Consider the following 16,753-nt stretch of genomic DNA (forward strand, 5'->3'; position numbering starts at 1 on the left):
GTCTGTATTTTCGTCGACTATGGCACGAGACACGAACATTGACAACCGGAAACGGCAAAAAGTGTCATTTCGGATGGTCACGCAGCCAATCGCATTCGAGCACTTCGAAGAAGCCTTACGTTCCAAGGGAGAGGGTGTCTGGTGCAAGGGAGAGGTCATGAGACTCTACGAGCAGTACATCCTCAATGCCTGGGAGGACAAATCGTCTTGGATTGGCAAATCTACCAAACTCTCTGGGACGACCTCCTACGCAACTGGGAGAACGAAAGAGTCCAATTCAAAGGTCGGGAACTAATTTTGCAAATTGACCTTAATTTCACATACTTATCCAAATAAACACCTAAATTTACTTGGGGTTTCCCCCTAAAATAAAATTTTTTTACTCTTAGAACCACTCGAGGTTCTCCTTACGGTTGTTGAGCTTGTCACCGTCAATGTGTCTGACCTTCGTCCTCTTGTTTGGATTTGGAACCCATTGAATTGCGACAAGCTTGCCCATGGAGATTGAACCGTAATTCCGAAGGGTAAGGTTCAAGTGTCCCAAGTTGTTGAGAACTGGGGTAAGAACCTTGCCGGTCTCCTTGTTGCGGATTTGGTATGGGTAGGGTTGGGAAATTTCGTAAGTGTCATCGGCAACAAGGGTTGCCCAAACTTCCTCTTCTTCGTGTTTCTCTTCTTCCTCTTCTTCCTCTTCCTCTTCTTCGTGTTTTCTCTTCTTCCTCGACAATTCCTTCGGCAATTCTGTGTTCACGAAGTACGGTGTTGGAGGTTCTGTCCTTTCCGAGTACCTTCCAGATGGCGTCTATCTCTTCGAAGAAACGGTAGATGAGTCTGGCAAGGTCTCGGTTCTCTCTCGCGTAAATGCGCAAGGTTTCCGTCAAATCATCTCAGGACTTTCTCATTGGAAGCTTGGTTCATGAGGAACTCACCTTTAAGTCCCTTCATCTCTTCCATAAGACTACTTTGGAGAGTCTTAACCGGTGTTTGTCAGATGAGCTTTCAAATTCAAAATTTGAATTTGAACTGGGCGCTTGTCTGGCAACATTGAAAGGACATCTGCCATTGTGTTCGGCTTCGGTGCTTGTTCGGACATCGAAAAAATGAAGTGGTTTGAGAATGACGGTTTTACTTCAAAAAGCTTGTTATGACGGTTAAGTCATACAACAAGTTTAAAATAATATCTTGTTCTTCTTCTGAACGTTTGTTGTCTCTTCCGATAAAAGTTTCGAACATGAGAACCAAAAAACGTTTTTTGAGATTGCGGAAGAGTTCAGGCAAACGTTCATATTCTGGATATGTTGGGAGCAGTTCAAAACATCTGAGCTGACTTTCGGACAAAATTGGGACAATGTCAGAAAATTCATCTTTGGTCGGACTGCTTGAAGGTAAGTCCCTTACATGTAAGTAGCTCTGGTAAAGTCTTCTCATTTCTGCTAACTTTTGGAGTATAGCTTCGTAGTTTAGAAGTTTTAATTTTAATTGTCTTATTCCACTCTTTACTTCTAAACGGTAACTATCCATGAGGTCAAGAGTAGCTTTGGTAGCTTTAAGTGGAGCTATCTGTTCCTTGACTTGTGCAATTTTGGTTGCAATTGTGGTTTGAGCTCCTTCAAGTTCGCCGTCTATGTCGTTCTCAACACCTTCAACCATAGCTTGAAACTCTTCATCGGTCCATTGAGATTGGTGTGGGACGAATTTAACTTGCTTCATTCAAAAAATGAAAAAAATGTTTTTACTCAAAGCGTGCCATGTATATGGCTATAAGAAACTTACCAGAAGGCTTCTTCTTCACATGAGTCTTTGGCAACTTGAGTGTTGGTGTTGGAGTTGGGAGTGGTCTGGAATTTCAATTCTCTCTCGAGCGCAACAACAGATGTCAGAATAACATTCCCCACTGTCTTTCTTGCCACCATAAATTGTGTATTGACCGAACTTGCATTTGCAGGAAGACCGGTCAATACAAGGTTCACAGTTGAAATAGTTGTACACAAACCTGTTGAGTACGAGTGTGAGTAAAAACATAAAAAAAGTGAAGTTAAAATGAGATGTTTACTGAACTGGCTGAGAATTGGTTGGATGTCGCCTTCTGAGGTTATGAAGAACGGCTGTCCAGAGTAGTGAAGTAGTGCTCTGAGAATTTGTGTAATTCGTGGAATTGGGCTCTCACGATATGGAAGTAGTATCCAAGGACGTTTCATGAAGAACTTCAAGAGGGCTTCTTTCTTCACATCCTTAATATCATCGAATGCAGTGCCTTCTGGAACTTGAATTGCAACACCTGTTTCAATTTCCAACTTTAAGACACTATTCTTGGACAACCAGAAGCCAATGGACTTGCTTGGTTTGCACTTGCTGAGATATTCCTTCACGGTTTCATTTACCTCAATTAGATAAATTGCTTCGTCTAAGGGGTCAAGCTCCATACTGAGTCAGTACAATATTGTACTTTTTCAAGACAATGTTGTACTTTTTCAAGACAATGTTGTACTTTTTCAAGACAATATTGTACTTTTTCAGAAATGTTGTACTTTTTCAGAACAATGTTGTATAAATTCAGTACAATGTCTCTCAAATTTGAGTACAGCTGTACTTTTTCAGAACAAGTCTTGAACTTTTTCAGAACAATGTTGTACTTTTTCAAGACAATGTTGTACTTTTTCAAGACAATGTTGTACTTTTTCAAGACAATGTTGTACTTTTTCAAGACAATGTTGTACTTTTTCAAGACAATATTGTACTTTTTCAAGACAATATTATATTGTTTCAGAACAAAGACGGTTAAGACACAAACGAATGTCCGACGTCCCACCTACTGAACCCGTTCCACAGCCAGAGGAACAGCATGCTCCAGCACCACAACAGTCTCCTCAGCAACCTCAGTTCCAACAAGGACCTCCGAATTACTACCAATTTCCACCTCAAGGTTACTACCCACCACAAGGCTTTCCAAACTACCCACCACAAGGCTTTCCAAACTACCCTCCTCAACCCATGCCTTACTTCCCTAACCCTTGGATGTTCATGTCAAACCCTCCACCCCAATTCCAATCTCAATCCCAATCGAAGAGAGACCAAGAGTTCGAAGAAGGTCTGAACCGTTTACGCAAAGAGTATGCCACAGCCCCTATGGAAGATGACAGGCTTTCAGTCTCTTCCCTAAGGTCGACCAATTCGACTCGTACCACAGATTCGGTTCGTGACCGTGAAGACTACCTCAAGCAGTCTGAGAGACTCTTCATCTTACAGCCATTTACAGTTGGAGCTCTCAAGAACATGCGCAATTACGAAGGTCAGACACCAGCTGGAGACCGCAAAACAGACGTACTCGCAAGAGCAGTCCAACTGGTCAAGACAAAGACTGAGATAGTCGACTTCATTCTTGCAGCTTGCCCATACAAGTAAAAAAATAAACAATTACGAGTTAAACTTTTTACTCTTTCTTTTCTGAGTTGTTTAGAGCTGGTTTCTCTTGTAGAAACCTTTCGTACTCTTCCATGGTCATGTAATTGCGAATTTGGTACGCAATTCCAGGTTCGTTGTTTTTGAACCTTACGTATGTAACGCTTCCATCCTCCTCAGGGAAGTAAGCTGCTAACATCTGACCAAGTTTTCTCGGTGACTCGGAGCTCATAAAAATGTCACTTTTTAAACGTTAAGTTTTTAGTCTTATTTTACCCTTTGTTTACCCTTTGTTTACCCTTTGTTTGTCAAGGTAGTATTGGAGTGCAATTTCTCCAAATTCTCTGTGTCGGAGTTCTTCAGCATTTTCCAAGGTGTACCTGGAGAACTCAAAGAAGTTGTCAAGAAGATACTGCCATGCTGCTCTTCTGAGTTCGTCGGTATTTTGGAAGTGTTGCACCTTCGAGTCTTCGGACATGAAAAAATGACACTTTTTCTATTAAACCGTTTTGGCATTTCTCATGAGTGAGTATAGTTCTGCCGAACCATTGGAAGAGAAGAAGTACCCTTGCTGGCAAAAGACAAAAATAGTTGCCTTAGTTGTCATTGCAATTGTACTCGTAATTGAATTCATTGTACTTCTCTTCACGTACATAAAACTCAGCAATGGTATTTGCTTTAAGAAGCTACCATCTTACTAAGACTAAACACTTAGATTTTTCAAGCTTGACTTTTTACAATTTGAACTTTGTTGCTGAATTCAGCAAAAATATATTTTAGGGTAGAAGGGTATATCTAACCTCTTTTCTAACCTCTTTTCTACCCTCTTGAATTTTCATGAAATTTACACCAAAAATATATTTTAGGGTAGAAGGGTATATCTAACCTCTTTTCTAACCTCTTTTCTACCCTCTTGAATTTTCATGAGTTTTCCCGAAATAAAAAATAAAGTTGGTTTTTTTAAAAAAATATTTTTTATTTTTATTGTAAGAACATGTTAGCAACAACAGCACCAAACTCGTTAGTCATGAACCCAACTTCAATGTTAGTAGAAATGAAAAGCTTCATTCCTTCTTCATATACTTTCGAAACAAAAATCCAGAAGATAAAGCAAGAACTTTTAACAAGTAATTTAGACTGTAGTGCGAAAGATGAAACAAATGAACAGTATCTTTATGAAATGCAGGACATTATTGACCATTTACCCAAATTGCCTGAAATCCAACAACAAAAACTAACTATTCCTGAATTCGACGAAATAGAAGTCAAAGCAACTGACTCAGTAGAAATAAAGAAGTTCATACGTAAAGTAAATTATGAATTCCTTGGTTTTCATTGCAACCATAAGGTTATGGACAAAGATTGCGACATGGTATATAAGAATGTTTCTGACCTTTACAAATCCGAAGAATTTAAGACCTACGACAACTTTGTTTCGTTAGTTGCAAAATGTGTTTGGGAAATAAGAGATAAAGATAGTAGGGGTAAGGTATGGAACGAACAAATAAAACCCGCTATGTTCGAGATGAAGAAAACCATTGACGCCTTAGTCATACTAGCAGGTAAGATTTCAATGTACAATGCTAAAATGAACCCACAATGTTCAAAATGTAAAGCAGCAATGAGGAAATATAACTACTCCGTCAAAGAGATAGAACGTATGCGAAACGACTATGCTGACTTAAAGAAAGAAGTAGAGAAACCAGCAGAAGATAAAATGGACATGTTGACATTTCTGAACAAAAACTATCCAACAGCTGACGATTTCCTTCTTTCAGATGTCAAGAAGAAATATAAAGAAACCTTCGGCATTGTTAAAACATTCGATGTACTGACAGAAGAAATAGAAGCTACGAAATTGTTTAGAATTTCACGAATTCACAATGTTTACCATGTAAAACGCTTATAAAATAACTGGGGTAGAAAAGAGGTTAGATATCGGGGTAGATATACCCTTCTACCCTAAAATATATTTTTATTGAATTCTGAGTAAAATTCTGAGTAAAATGACATATGGAACACGTACTTTTTCAGTAAGGACATATGGGGTAGAAATGAGGTTAGAAATCGGGTTAGATATACCCATCTACCCTAAAAATATATTTTTATTGAATTCAGCACAAAACTCTTTATTTTTATTGACTTTTTACAATTTGAACTTTGTTCGCGTAGATGTGAATTCTGAAAGAAGTATGAGGGTCTTGTATGACTTTGTACTTCTCCCATAGTTCATGTCTGTCAAACTTACCTGCCATGGACTCTTTCATAAGTTCCATGAAATCGTCTTCGGACAATCCAGGGAAAAGTATGATATCAGTAAGTATTCTTTTAACATCCTTACTTAAACTCTTTGCTGTCTGTACACAAATGACAACTGAGATGTTAAAGTGTCTGAGCTTCTTAAGAATTCGACACATGTCTTGTTCTCTATTCTTTAACAAAGGATGAGAAGCAAAGTCATCTAAGATAAGAAGACATCTGTGAGGGTAAGTCTTCCAATCGTAAGATTGCAATTTCTTCGAAATGTATTCTATCTCTTTCTGTTTGTTTCTGAAGTGTTTCTTCTCTAATATTCTCTGCATTTCCTCATTTGGGTCTTTAAACTTAGAATTGACATACTCATTTATAGCATTGTACTTCAAAACTCTTCTTTGGTACTTCTTTATCCAATCTAACAACTCAGAGTCTTTTATACATACTAACTTAGACTTTTTTATAATATCTTTGAACGAATTTACGGTTTGGTCAAATTGACCAGAAGTACTACAAATGACTACTAACTCATAGAATGGGTTCTTCTCATCTAGTTCTTGTTGTTGTGCAGCCATTTTAAGATAAGTGAAAGTCTTACCCGACCCAGGTGGTGCAATTAGACCTGTTATACCATTCTGAGCAAATAGGAACTTGTCATGTATAGGTTTTATCTGAGCATTTTCTAACTTCCTCTTGTTCTTGTTTAAAACATTCTCAAATTTCTTGTCAATGTCAGCAAACTTTTTTTCTAACATATTTTTAGAAAAATTAAAATTTTTATCTTTTAGAAAATGTCTAGCGATTTCGCTATCTATATTCGAGACAAGCTTTTCGACTCTAAAACTTCTGTCGACCATAAAATCTTACATAGTGTAAACAAGAAAGGTGAATTTGTTCTAAAGTTCTGTTTCTGGGAATATGACAAGAACCATAAAACATTAGGCAGAGAAGTCTTTAAGTTTGTCAATGACAGACTTGTTGACAGAGATGACGCCGATTGGAAAGATGAAGTCCAACAAAAGTTCTTAGAATGCAAAGAAGGCACATGCGCTGTTCTTGAAGATGAAATAGAAAACAGAATAGAAGAGCTATTAAAGGACAAAGAACTTTTACATAAATATGGTTCTGAGAAATTTGACATAACTCCACCAGAAAAGAAGAAGAAGAGAGAAAAGAAAGAAAAGAAAGAAAAGAAAGTAGAAGAAGAGAAAAAAGAACCTGAACCAGTTCCAGAGAAGGTGAGATATGACATGTAAAAATAAAATTTTATTTTTAGAACATTTCTGGGTCAATGTCAATGTTCTCTTCCTCTTTAGGGGCAAACACTGGCTTAGACTCTAAAATCTTTTTACCCAATTTACCTTGAACTTCAACTATCTTAGACTCATAATATTCATAGTCGTCTGCTTTCTTTGGTTCATAAGGTATAACAAGTTTGTATGCTTTGCCTTCTTTAAGGTTTGAGAACCTTCTGTCAAAATTTTCTTTGACTGCTAACAAACCTTCTATGTCTAAGTCTTCAAATTTCGCACCATTTTTAGTCACAATAGCAAACTTAACTGGTTCGATGTTCCAAACTTTGTCAAATGTAGACTTTTCAAAATGGTAGAAGTAAACATTCAAATAAGCGAATGGGTCTAGTTCTTCTTTGACTTCTGTCATGTACTTGTTGACTGAAATATATTTCGTCATCTTTTCTATCGGATAAAAAAATATTTTTTTTTAAAAACGTTTTAAAATGGTATGCCATATAGCTTCTTGAATTTGTTAAGATATATATGAACGCATTTTCCATCTGTATCTCTAGCGTTTACATGAGCATAGCCCGCCTTAGTAAAATATACTTGTAATTTCCTATATTTTACGCCGGTATAAAAGTAGAAAGAGTCCTGTTCTTCGCTATAGTAGTAAAACTCAAACGTATGCTTGCCATAGTCTGTAATTTCAATTGCTTCATCTTCTAGTTCGTCGACAAATTCGAATACTATATCTCCAAATTTGCCTTTGTTCTTATTGTTTTCAGAACAAGTGACCCAACGTAAGTTTTCAAGTCTATTGTCGTTTCTTATATGGTTTATATGGTCTACAAAAGGTAGATTGTTAGAGTTCGGTATAAAATGAGTTGCAATGACAATATGTTTAAAATATTTTTTTCCACTCATACTCATCATAGCATATCCGTCATTTCGCTCACATTCGCTTAAAACTCTTTTTGTCTTTTTGTTTCTGACTTCAAATGACTCACAACAGTGAATTTCATATTTCTCATCTAACAAACAAGTTTCCCAACGGTCTTTTCCAACAAACTCAGCGTACATTTCAAATAAAATAAAAATATATATATTTTTAAAATTTACTCAGAAAAATTTTTCTTTGTATATACGCCGTTCTGTATGTCTAAAAGATTTTTGACATTTGCCAAGAATGTTCGTTTAGACGCTGCCATATAACCATATTCTTGACAATATTGTTTATATGAATCGTACAATGACCTTTCATCTAAACACTCAAAGTTAGTCTCATCTATAAACAGTTCATATACACTCTTGTTTGCTTCTAACAATGTTTGTCTTTCTTCGGTATGTGGAATTTGTCTTGGATTGAACTTAGAAATATCTAATGTCATGAAATATGAGAACAAGTGGTTGTAAAAGTTAGGTGTCAAAGTTTCTGCTAAGTCGTCAAAATATTCTGTATCTTGCATATGAGCTTCTGACGTTCTGACAACTACATATCTTCTGTCAGAACTTTCTAACTTCATCGGAACAACATTGTTTGAAACCATAATGAAGTTTGCAACATTTTCACAAACTCTTTGGTCTTTATACTTTCTTTCAACAACTCCAACTTTGTCTGTTATAAGACTCTTCAAAGCATCTGAGTTCAAAACTTTTGTTGTATCTATACTTTGAAGTTCATTGCAAACTATAAGTTTCATATTCTCAATTGAAGAGTTAAATTTACCGCAGATGTTTTCTAAGTTTGTCATATTAGGGTTCGAATAACCTTCTAACAGTTTGCATAAGATATCTGTAAAGAATGTGTTCTTACCTGTTCCTTGTTTTCCAATTATAATGAGAGCAGTTTCATTTTTAGCACTTGGATATTGTAAGATGTTTGCAAACCAACATAAGATATACTCATAAACCTTTTCGTTTCCATTGCATATAATTTCTTTGACATGGTCTAACCAAGCTTCTATAACATTTTCTTTCCATTCTACTTGTTCATATTTATATCCAGTGAAGATAGAATAGAAGTTTGGAGAAGGTGTATAGAACTTTATACCACGAACTGAAAAATCTTCTAACTTTGACAATAAGATATCCCAAGCATCTAACATCTTCATGCCAACCTGTACGACTTTTATTTTCTTAAGTTTCTGTCTACATTCTTGTTCAGACACTATTGTTGCTCTTGGTTTGTTAAAGACAACATCCCATTCTTTCATGACATAACATTCTGGGGCAGAGTCAACATAAATGACTAAACGTTTCAAATTCTCGACTGCTTTGTTATAGTCTCTAAATGGACACATATTTCTGAATGCTTGGAAGTCATAAAAATCTGAAACATCTATTCTGTACATTTTTATAAAAATAAAAAAAATATTTTTTTAAAAAACGTTTTAAAATGGTATGCCATATAGCTTCTTGAATTTGTTAAGAAGTATATGAACGTGTTTTCCATCTGTATCTCTAGTGTTTACATAAGCATAGTCATCCTTAGTAAAATATACTTGTAATTTTCTATAGTTTACACCGGTATAAAAGTAGAAAGAGTCTTGTTCTTCGCTATAGTAGTAAAACTCAAGCGTATGCTTGCCATAGTCTGTAATTTCAATTGCTTCATCTTCTAGTTCGTCGACAAATTCGAATACAATATCTCCAAATTTGCCTCTGTTCTTATTGTTTTCAGAAAGAGTGACCCAACGTAAATTTTCAAGTCTATTGTCGTTTCTTATACGGTTTATGTGGTCTACAAGAGGTAAATTGTTAGGATTCGGTATAAAATGAGTTGCAATGACAATATGTTTAAAATAGTTTTTTCCACCCATCCTCATCATAGCATATCCGTCATTTCGCTCCCATCCGCTTAAAACTCTTTTTGTCTTTTTGTTTCTGACTTCAAATGACTCACAACAGTGAATTTCATATTTCTCATCTAACAAACAAGTTTCCCAACGGTCTTCTCCAACAAACTCAGCGTACATTTCAAATAAAATAAAAAAAAATATATTTTTTATTCTTGAGCTATTTTTTATTCTTGACTTTGTTGTTGCATTTGTTCCATTTGTTGCATTTGTTGTTGAAGTTGTTCTTGTAGTACAATACTTTCACCAGTTGCATCTTCCAATTCGAAACTTTCTGCCGTCATTGACAAATACATAGGACATAAAAGTTTTACAGGAACAAAGTTTGCGTCGACTAATGTCAACGTTATGTTTGCTAAAGTGTTTGAGTTTACTAAAGCTGAAAACTCTGCATTCGAATGAACAATAGGCAAACCAGCAGAGAAAGTGTTGTTTATACGCATGAGTATCTTTTGGTCATAGTAGTTTCTGTCGACATTCGAATAGCACTTTGAACCTAAGTTTGAAACAATATATAAAATAGGTGTACTTAAAGTCAATGGAACAGACAACCTTGTATGACACCTTTTCCTGTTATAGGAAACTGTTGGTAGTAAAAACCAGATATAAGTTTTGTATTATAGCTCATATCGTTTATACTAAACTCGGTCGGACATCCAAACATAATGAAACCTGCTCTAGTTGCAGCACATGTTACATCCGTCCTTAAAGTATTAAATAAGTCAACAAAACCTGTTGGTGGTATATCTGAGTAAGTATCTTCAAAGAAGTATTTTTTACCATTCACAACAACAAAGTCTTCTGGTGTCAAAAGAGCAAAACAGGCTTTAGTCGTCATCGTGTTTAAGGTCAGTTTACAATATCGTCCTTGAGGACTTTGTAAGTTTGTTGTTATAGAATTATATGACTCAGGGTTTTTAGTCGTAATAGTATAAACCACTATGTCTTCTGCCATTTACTTAGCAACTAAATTTTAATGAAATGTTGTGGTCGTCAAATATTTTTATGACGTCTGGGAAACTATATTTTAAGTTCAACGTTTCACCTCCTTTCATAACGTATATCTTGTCAATGACATTATATGAAACACCACAGCAAGCAATGTCGGGTTCTATTTCTTTGATGTTTATATCGTCTGCCTCTGTCAAAAGTTTCAATAGTTCTTTCAAAACTTCACGAGGTGCGATGACATATGAGTTCACTTTTACAGGGTTGTGTTCGACCAAGTTTAACATTATACCCAAAGCTTGACAAATCTTCTCCTGAGTTTTAAGTTTGTCTTTAAGTTGTTGGTAGTCGTTTCGAATATCTGCAACAGAACTTAAGTCTCTGCTAACTTCAGGATATGTTGGTTGTTCTTTTACAGGAACAATTGTTATACCATCTTGGTCTTCGTATGGTTTCCCCATTTCAACATCTCTTTCTTTGACATTGACAATAACACTTTGACTGTTTGTTTGAGTTGGTGAATTTAACTTCACATCTGCCATCGCCATTAAACCTTTTGAAACACTTACGCTTCTATTTTTCGGAAATGACATTTTACTTAGAATAAAAAGATGGACGTATTTGAGTATCTCTTCGAATTGAAGCAAAACAAAGTTTACACACACAAACAATACAAATACATCGACAGAATAGTTCTTTATACAAACAATGGTAAATGTTATAGAATAGCAGTCTTTGCTGAACCAAAATATTTTCATAAAGCAAAGAAAGTTGGTATAACCGAAATGGTGAAAGTTCTTGAAGCAGACAAAAATATAACAACAAAACTGACCGATATTTCTAAAGGAAAGTTTATAATACAATTTTATGTCAAAACTGGCGTACTGTCAATATTTGACGGAGAGAAGTCAGTTCAAGAACAACTTACTGACCTGCTGCCAAAATCTGCTCGATGGAAGCTGTCGTTATGCCAATCTGAGGAGCCCCAGCAGGTTTCATCGAACGAATTTTCAAAAGAGCATCTTCCGTGAAAAGTGCTATTGGTTTTGTAACTTCTTTGCTTTCAATTCATCTGGACCGTCTCTGTCACCAGTATATTGTATTTGAACTGTACCAACAGTTGAAATACCACCCATAAAGTCTTTCTGAGTCAGCAAATGGAATGCCAAGCCAAAGTTTGAACGGTCTCCATTTGTATATTGAGTTTTTTGACTTCCTGTATGGGTCCATACTTTCACATATGGCATAATAGAACTTTGCATTTCAGGGTTAATGGTTGTTGTGAAGTTGTTGTTAAAGTTCATAGCATCTAATGTCAAGTTGTATGACCTCATATCCTCAACTGTAGAATTTCTTCTCTTGGATAATATTTGCCATCTATGTTTATATGGTATTTAATACCAGGGTTGTAGAAGCAAGAATAGTCATTTATAGTTCGTCTGAACAGTACAAACATAGTATCTGCATGTTTCATTGCAGTTGTTAAGGCAATATCTGTTCTTGCACCTGGGTCAGCACTTTGGTTTCCAACTTCACCTGCAAAGTCTTTGACAGATATTTGGTGTATAGGGAACATAAGTGGAACTGCAATATATTTGGCAGCTAAAGCATTTGAAATATCTGGGTCCAACATATAGACTGCAAGTCTGCTTTCTATTCTCTTGCATTCAAATTTTTCGCATGTGAACTTAACTGGGTCCCAAGCATCTCCAGCAGCATTGAAATAATAGTTTCTTCAGTGTTGAGGTTTGAGAAACCAAAGTCTAAGTCAACTTTGTTTTTGCAAAAGTCGGCGAATGACATTTTATTTGTTCCCACTACTTCTGTAAGAGTGAATGGGTCTTGTGTTGGTGCAATGACTAAGTTATTTTTGCTTGGAGTAAGTTCGATAGAAATTTTTCCTGCCCAGTTTGGCAAGTATCTTAAAAACCTGAAGATGAGGAAAGATGACAAAGGAACTCTAAGTTTCAATTTTACTTTGGTTACTGCTGCTGCAGTTTGTCCAGAAAGGTTAACATAAACTCCTGGAACGTTAGGGTCAAGTCTTCTTATTTTCTCAATAGTTGCATACTGGTCTGTTTGTTCTCTAGCTTGTGGTTGTACTGAGTTTCTCAAAGCGAACCATTCATAGTTTGCCCATGTTACTGTTTGAACTAAGTCAGAGTTAGAATATATCTTATATCCCATGAAAACTTCTGGAGCATATTGGTATCCGACATAGAAAATTCCATTGCAACCTTTCTTGTCAGACAACTTGGCAGAAGGTTTTATTTCAATGTCTTGTTCCACGTATAAGAATGAGTTGTCAATAGAAATAATATGAAACCTGTCGCAAGCAATATCTACTGTTGTTGAAGAACCTTCTCCAAACTCACCTACGTTTCCATAAGAAACAGCAGTTGTATATTCGTAAGTTCCAGGAACTATTTCTGACCTTCTAATGGCATTGTCGCATTCGTTATACCATTCGGAAACATTTCGTTCATGGCATCCAAAACTGTTGGCGTTATATTCTGAGCGGCGTACATTTCATATGAGTAAAAATATAGAATAGTTGGATTTATATGTCATAATAGAACCCACGTGGACCATGCTTTACTTTCTTCCTGACTGAGTTTTTAACTCTTCTTTTTCCTTCATTGCCCTCTGCTTGAAGTTGTTGCATCTTTGCATTATGTTCATCTAGTATGTTGCAAATTTCCCATGTCCTTTTTGCCTTTGGCTCTGGTCGCCCATCTCAGGTAACCTATATCCTAGAAAGAGTTTGTCATAGTTTGTATTTGAGTCTTCGCGTATTGTTTGCATGACTCTTTCCTGAGTTTCCGGTTCAAGCTCTTCAAACAGTGCCTGTCCATATGGAATATGCTCGTTTCCAAATATATGTTTTTGTAGCCATTCTGGTTTTCTTTCCATGTTACCAACTATATCTTTTGTGAATGGGAAAGCTTTTACCCAATCTTTCAGTCTTGCGTCATTTATTTCTGTAGTTGGTTTTATTTTGTCAAGGAACATGTTTTTCAATACTAACATTTCATTTGGTACTGTCCATTTGAGTTTTCTTAAATATTCATCCCTTCTCAGTTCATTGTCTGCAAAGTAAGTTTTTATGACATTTTGTAAACTTTCGTTTGCAAGGTCATGTACAATAGGTTCTCTTCCTTCGCTCTCCCTAACTTTCTTTCTAAACTCTTCACCAAATATACCATCTCTATGGTTCTGTGTAGTTCTTTGAGATAAATGTTCTAGAACGTCAGGTGTTATATTTCCATCAGCCATGTTCATTTCATACTGGTCCAAAATATCTGCATGTTTCATATCTTTCAATGGCATTAAAGCCGCGCTTAAAATACCAGCTATATCTTGTTCACCATTGACTTCCATTGCGTCTACAACTTCTTGGAATTGTGGTTGTAAGTTTATGAACCACCTATCTGGGTTAGCTTTATGACCCCATCTCATTGTAGTTCCATCGTCTGCAGAAACAAAAGTAGGTTTGTTTCCATCTTGGCTAGGTTCTGAATGAACTTTAAACAATGTTTCATTTCTATATGTTTTCTTGAAATTTAACCTTTTATCTTCACCGAGTTCATCCGAAGATTGAACGTTAAATGCTCGTAAGTAAAAAGGGTTGTTGTATTTGTGTACATTTTCTTTCAGTACTTCCATTCTATGCAGAATATTTTCATCTGGTGTTGGAGTCTTTTGTATGTCGGCAAACATTTTTCGATATTCTTCTACTATGTCAGCCGAATCTTTCTTAGACTCTTGGAAAGATTCCATATTCACCTCATGCTCTTGTTGAGGGTCAAGATTTTTCGGCTGTTCCAAATCTTCATCTAGTTCTGTGAAGTTAGTTTCCAAAGGAGGACTTGTTCGTTTCCTTCAGGCTCTTCTAGCTGTTGTTGCTGAACTATTTCTTCCATGTCTGGTTGTATCTGAACTTCTTCCTGTGGGTTTCTTGTACCTCATCTGCTGGCATTTCATATATTCCGAGACCGTTTTCAACAATTTCCCTATCTACGTCATCCGCATTCATAAGCTTTTGTTCTTTCGTTCCGTCTCTATTTTTTACGCGTTTCATGACGAAAGTTGAATTGTCATTTAGCTCTGACATCAAATATCTCGGAGTAAATTCGTTCATGTCATTTGGATGATATGCTATTAAATCATATCCCTTAGCGAGCTTGTATTTTCCAGGTTTGAGATTATATCCGTTTTGGTGCTGAGCCATAAAGCTAAATAGGTTCGGGTCAGTATTTCCATCCTTGAACTTTCCAATAGCTTCTTTATATCTGTCACTAAAGTCAACAGTATCTGGGAAACCACACTCTTCTTTAAGCATTTTTAAGAATTCTTGGTTTCCTTGTTCTCTACTTCTTTTATGTCCTTGCTCTGTTTGTGGTTGTTGTTGTGCAGGGTTTTGAACTGTTGGTTGTTGTGTTGGTTGTTGTGTTGGTTGTTGTGTTGGTTTTGGTGCATGCCTGTGTCTATGTCCATGTGACGATGTAAATGTTTTAGGTAGTCCTGGTGCAGGTGCTTCTCTTGGAGGGTTTGGTGGTATATAAGTTCCACCAGCTGGCACATATGTTCCATCTGCAGCGTAATGTCCTACCTGACTTTCGTTCTTAAGAAAGCATTTACTAGGTCTGTTTTGGTCTGTTGTAACTCTTTTTCTTGACTTTTCACAACAGTTGGCTCTAACGGCGTCATAGGCACTTTGAACTGCCTGTCTCGTTGCTGCATCTGTTATTTTCGTCATATTTTGTGCTACTTCTCTTAACTCGTTGTCGAAACCTTCAGACTTCAGTTTCTTTCCAGATGAGAAGTCGTTCACTGTTTCACCTTACTATGAAGAGCTTCGAAAGCGTTCTTAAAGTCAGCATTTGTTAAAGCTTCATTTGAACTGTCTTCATCCGCTTGTATTTTTGTCCTTATTGACCCTATAAGCTGGGCTGCTTTAGCGTTGGCTTGGGCATCTAACCAGTCATTGTTAGCTTTTATATATTCTGAGCTTTTCATTGCCTTTTGCATGGCTGCGTCGTTATTTTTACTTTCTTGTGCTAAGTTTTCATACTGTACGGTTTGGTTTTTGCAACTGTAAAAGTTTTTCTGCCTTTACATTTGCTTCAACTTCTTTTTTATACTCATCGCTATCCATATATGTCTTCAGGGCTTTTTGTTTTATCTCTTCATCTTTCAGTACTTTATATCGAGTAGTATGGTTTTTCAAATTTATGACATCTTGTTCCATTTTTGCTACTTCTGCTGCTTTTTCTGACACTTTTTTCGCATATTCCTCTGTACTTAGTTCTTTCAGTTGTTCTTCTTTCTTCTTTTTCTCTACGTTTAACTCATTGAGTTTCTTTGTGTGTCTGTCATATTCTAGTTTCTTTTCGTTTTCACTTATTTGCTTCTGTATGTCTATGTTTGACTTTTTGACATCTGTTATTTGATTTTTGAGTGAACTCAAATTCATTTGACTTTGAGGGTTATAGGCTGTTCCGTCTGCAGCTCCACCATAGCCTGCCATTTTCGCTAAAAGTGCCGCTCTTAAACCTCCACTCTGTGCACCAACAACTCGGTTTAAAAGCATAGGATTGCTTGACATTTGTTGCAACATAGTGGGGTCATTCAGCATTTGTTGTTGCAATTGTTGTTGTGGTGTTAGTCTTACTATTGGATGTTTCAATGCTCTCTTCCTCTTACGTATATTCTTACGTATCTTACGTGGCATTTTAAGTGAAGTTAAAAAGCGGTTTTTGACAGATGTTTTATTGAGACTTCTTCGTAAAGACTTTGTTGAGACTTCTTCGTAAATGAGTGTAAATGACCCAAAAATATATTTTAGGGTAGAAGGGTATATCTACCCGTTTTCTACCCTCTTTTCTACCCTCTTGAATTTTCATGAATTTCTTCGTAAAGACTTTGTCAAGACTTCTTCGTAAAGACTTTGTTAAGACTTCTTCGTAAAGACTTTGTTGAGACTTCTTCGTAAAGACTTTGTAAAGAAAGTTCATGAAAATTCAAGAGGGTAGAAAAGAGGGTAGAAAAGAGGGTAGA

At 36.2% G+C, this 16,753-nt stretch overlaps 12 protein-coding genes and 2 pseudogenes across 14 annotated transcripts, besides 1 other annotated feature; 5 read left to right on the forward strand and 9 right to left on the reverse strand.

Annotated features, from left to right (window-relative positions):
- Window positions 1-16,753: part of a mobile genetic element that runs on past both edges of the window.
- On the forward strand, window positions 74-336 carry TVAGG3_0593870 (annotated as a pseudogene). The gene has a single exon. A coding segment is annotated over exon 1 (263 nt).
- On the reverse strand, window positions 1,509-1,710 carry TVAGG3_0593880 (uncharacterized protein; the record flags this gene model as incomplete). The annotated part of the gene is made up of 1 exon (XM_051239574.1): window positions 1,509-1,710. A coding segment is annotated over one exon (202 nt), but the record flags the coding sequence as incomplete, so codon positions are not given.
- On the reverse strand, window positions 1,733-2,022 carry TVAGG3_0593890 (annotated as a pseudogene). Its single transcript has one exon. A coding segment is annotated over exon 1 (290 nt).
- On the forward strand, window positions 2,794-3,402 carry TVAGG3_0593900 (uncharacterized protein; the record flags this gene model as incomplete). The annotated part of the gene is made up of 1 exon (XM_051239575.1): window positions 2,794-3,402. The coding sequence occupies one exon, from the start codon at window positions 2,794-2,796 to the stop codon at window positions 3,400-3,402; it is 609 nt and encodes a 202-aa protein (XP_051097399.1).
- Window positions 3,431-3,631, reverse strand: TVAGG3_0593910 (uncharacterized protein; the record flags this gene model as incomplete). Its single annotated transcript, XM_051239576.1, has 1 exon — window positions 3,431-3,631. The coding sequence occupies one exon, from the start codon at window positions 3,629-3,631 to the stop codon at window positions 3,431-3,433; it is 201 nt and encodes a 66-aa protein (XP_051097400.1).
- TVAGG3_0593920 (organellar and viral DNA polymerase type B) lies at window positions 4,916-5,308 on the forward strand (the record flags this gene model as incomplete). The annotated part of the gene is made up of 1 exon (XM_051239577.1): window positions 4,916-5,308. One exon carries the CDS (start codon window positions 4,916-4,918, stop codon window positions 5,306-5,308), a length of 393 nt encoding a protein of 130 aa, XP_051097401.1.
- TVAGG3_0593930 (protein of unknown function, DUF4106 family) lies at window positions 5,535-5,981 on the reverse strand (the record flags this gene model as incomplete). The annotated part of the gene is made up of 1 exon (XM_051239578.1): window positions 5,535-5,981. The coding sequence occupies one exon, from the start codon at window positions 5,979-5,981 to the stop codon at window positions 5,535-5,537; it is 447 nt and encodes a 148-aa protein (XP_051097402.1).
- Window positions 6,444-6,908, forward strand: TVAGG3_0593940 (uncharacterized protein; the record flags this gene model as incomplete). Its single annotated transcript, XM_051239579.1, has 1 exon — window positions 6,444-6,908. The coding sequence occupies one exon, from the start codon at window positions 6,444-6,446 to the stop codon at window positions 6,906-6,908; it is 465 nt and encodes a 154-aa protein (XP_051097403.1).
- On the reverse strand, window positions 6,925-7,344 carry TVAGG3_0593950 (protein of unknown function, DUF4108 family; the record flags this gene model as incomplete). Its single annotated transcript, XM_051239580.1, has 1 exon — window positions 6,925-7,344. One exon carries the CDS (start codon window positions 7,342-7,344, stop codon window positions 6,925-6,927), a length of 420 nt encoding a protein of 139 aa, XP_051097404.1.
- Window positions 7,386-7,970, reverse strand: TVAGG3_0593960 (His-Me finger endonucleases family; the record flags this gene model as incomplete). The annotated part of the gene is made up of 1 exon (XM_051239581.1): window positions 7,386-7,970. One exon carries the CDS (start codon window positions 7,968-7,970, stop codon window positions 7,386-7,388), a length of 585 nt encoding a protein of 194 aa, XP_051097405.1.
- TVAGG3_0593970 (uncharacterized protein) lies at window positions 8,006-9,241 on the reverse strand (the record flags this gene model as incomplete). Its single annotated transcript, XM_051239582.1, has 1 exon — window positions 8,006-9,241. The coding sequence occupies one exon, from the start codon at window positions 9,239-9,241 to the stop codon at window positions 8,006-8,008; it is 1,236 nt and encodes a 411-aa protein (XP_051097406.1).
- TVAGG3_0593980 (His-Me finger endonucleases family) lies at window positions 9,281-9,865 on the reverse strand (the record flags this gene model as incomplete). Its single annotated transcript, XM_051239583.1, has 1 exon — window positions 9,281-9,865. The coding sequence occupies one exon, from the start codon at window positions 9,863-9,865 to the stop codon at window positions 9,281-9,283; it is 585 nt and encodes a 194-aa protein (XP_051097407.1).
- TVAGG3_0593990 (protein of unknown function, DUF4106 family) lies at window positions 10,705-11,241 on the reverse strand (the record flags this gene model as incomplete). Its single annotated transcript, XM_051239584.1, has 1 exon — window positions 10,705-11,241. One exon carries the CDS (start codon window positions 11,239-11,241, stop codon window positions 10,705-10,707), a length of 537 nt encoding a protein of 178 aa, XP_051097408.1.
- On the forward strand, window positions 11,305-11,724 carry TVAGG3_0594000 (uncharacterized protein; the record flags this gene model as incomplete). Its single annotated transcript, XM_051239585.1, has 1 exon — window positions 11,305-11,724. The coding sequence occupies one exon, from the start codon at window positions 11,305-11,307 to the stop codon at window positions 11,722-11,724; it is 420 nt and encodes a 139-aa protein (XP_051097409.1).

The sequence above is a fragment of the Trichomonas vaginalis genome, chromosome II (genome assembly GCF_026262505.1).
Source record: "Trichomonas vaginalis G3 chromosome II, whole genome shotgun sequence".
Lineage (NCBI taxonomy): Eukaryota > Parabasalia > Trichomonadida > Trichomonadidae > Trichomonas > Trichomonas vaginalis.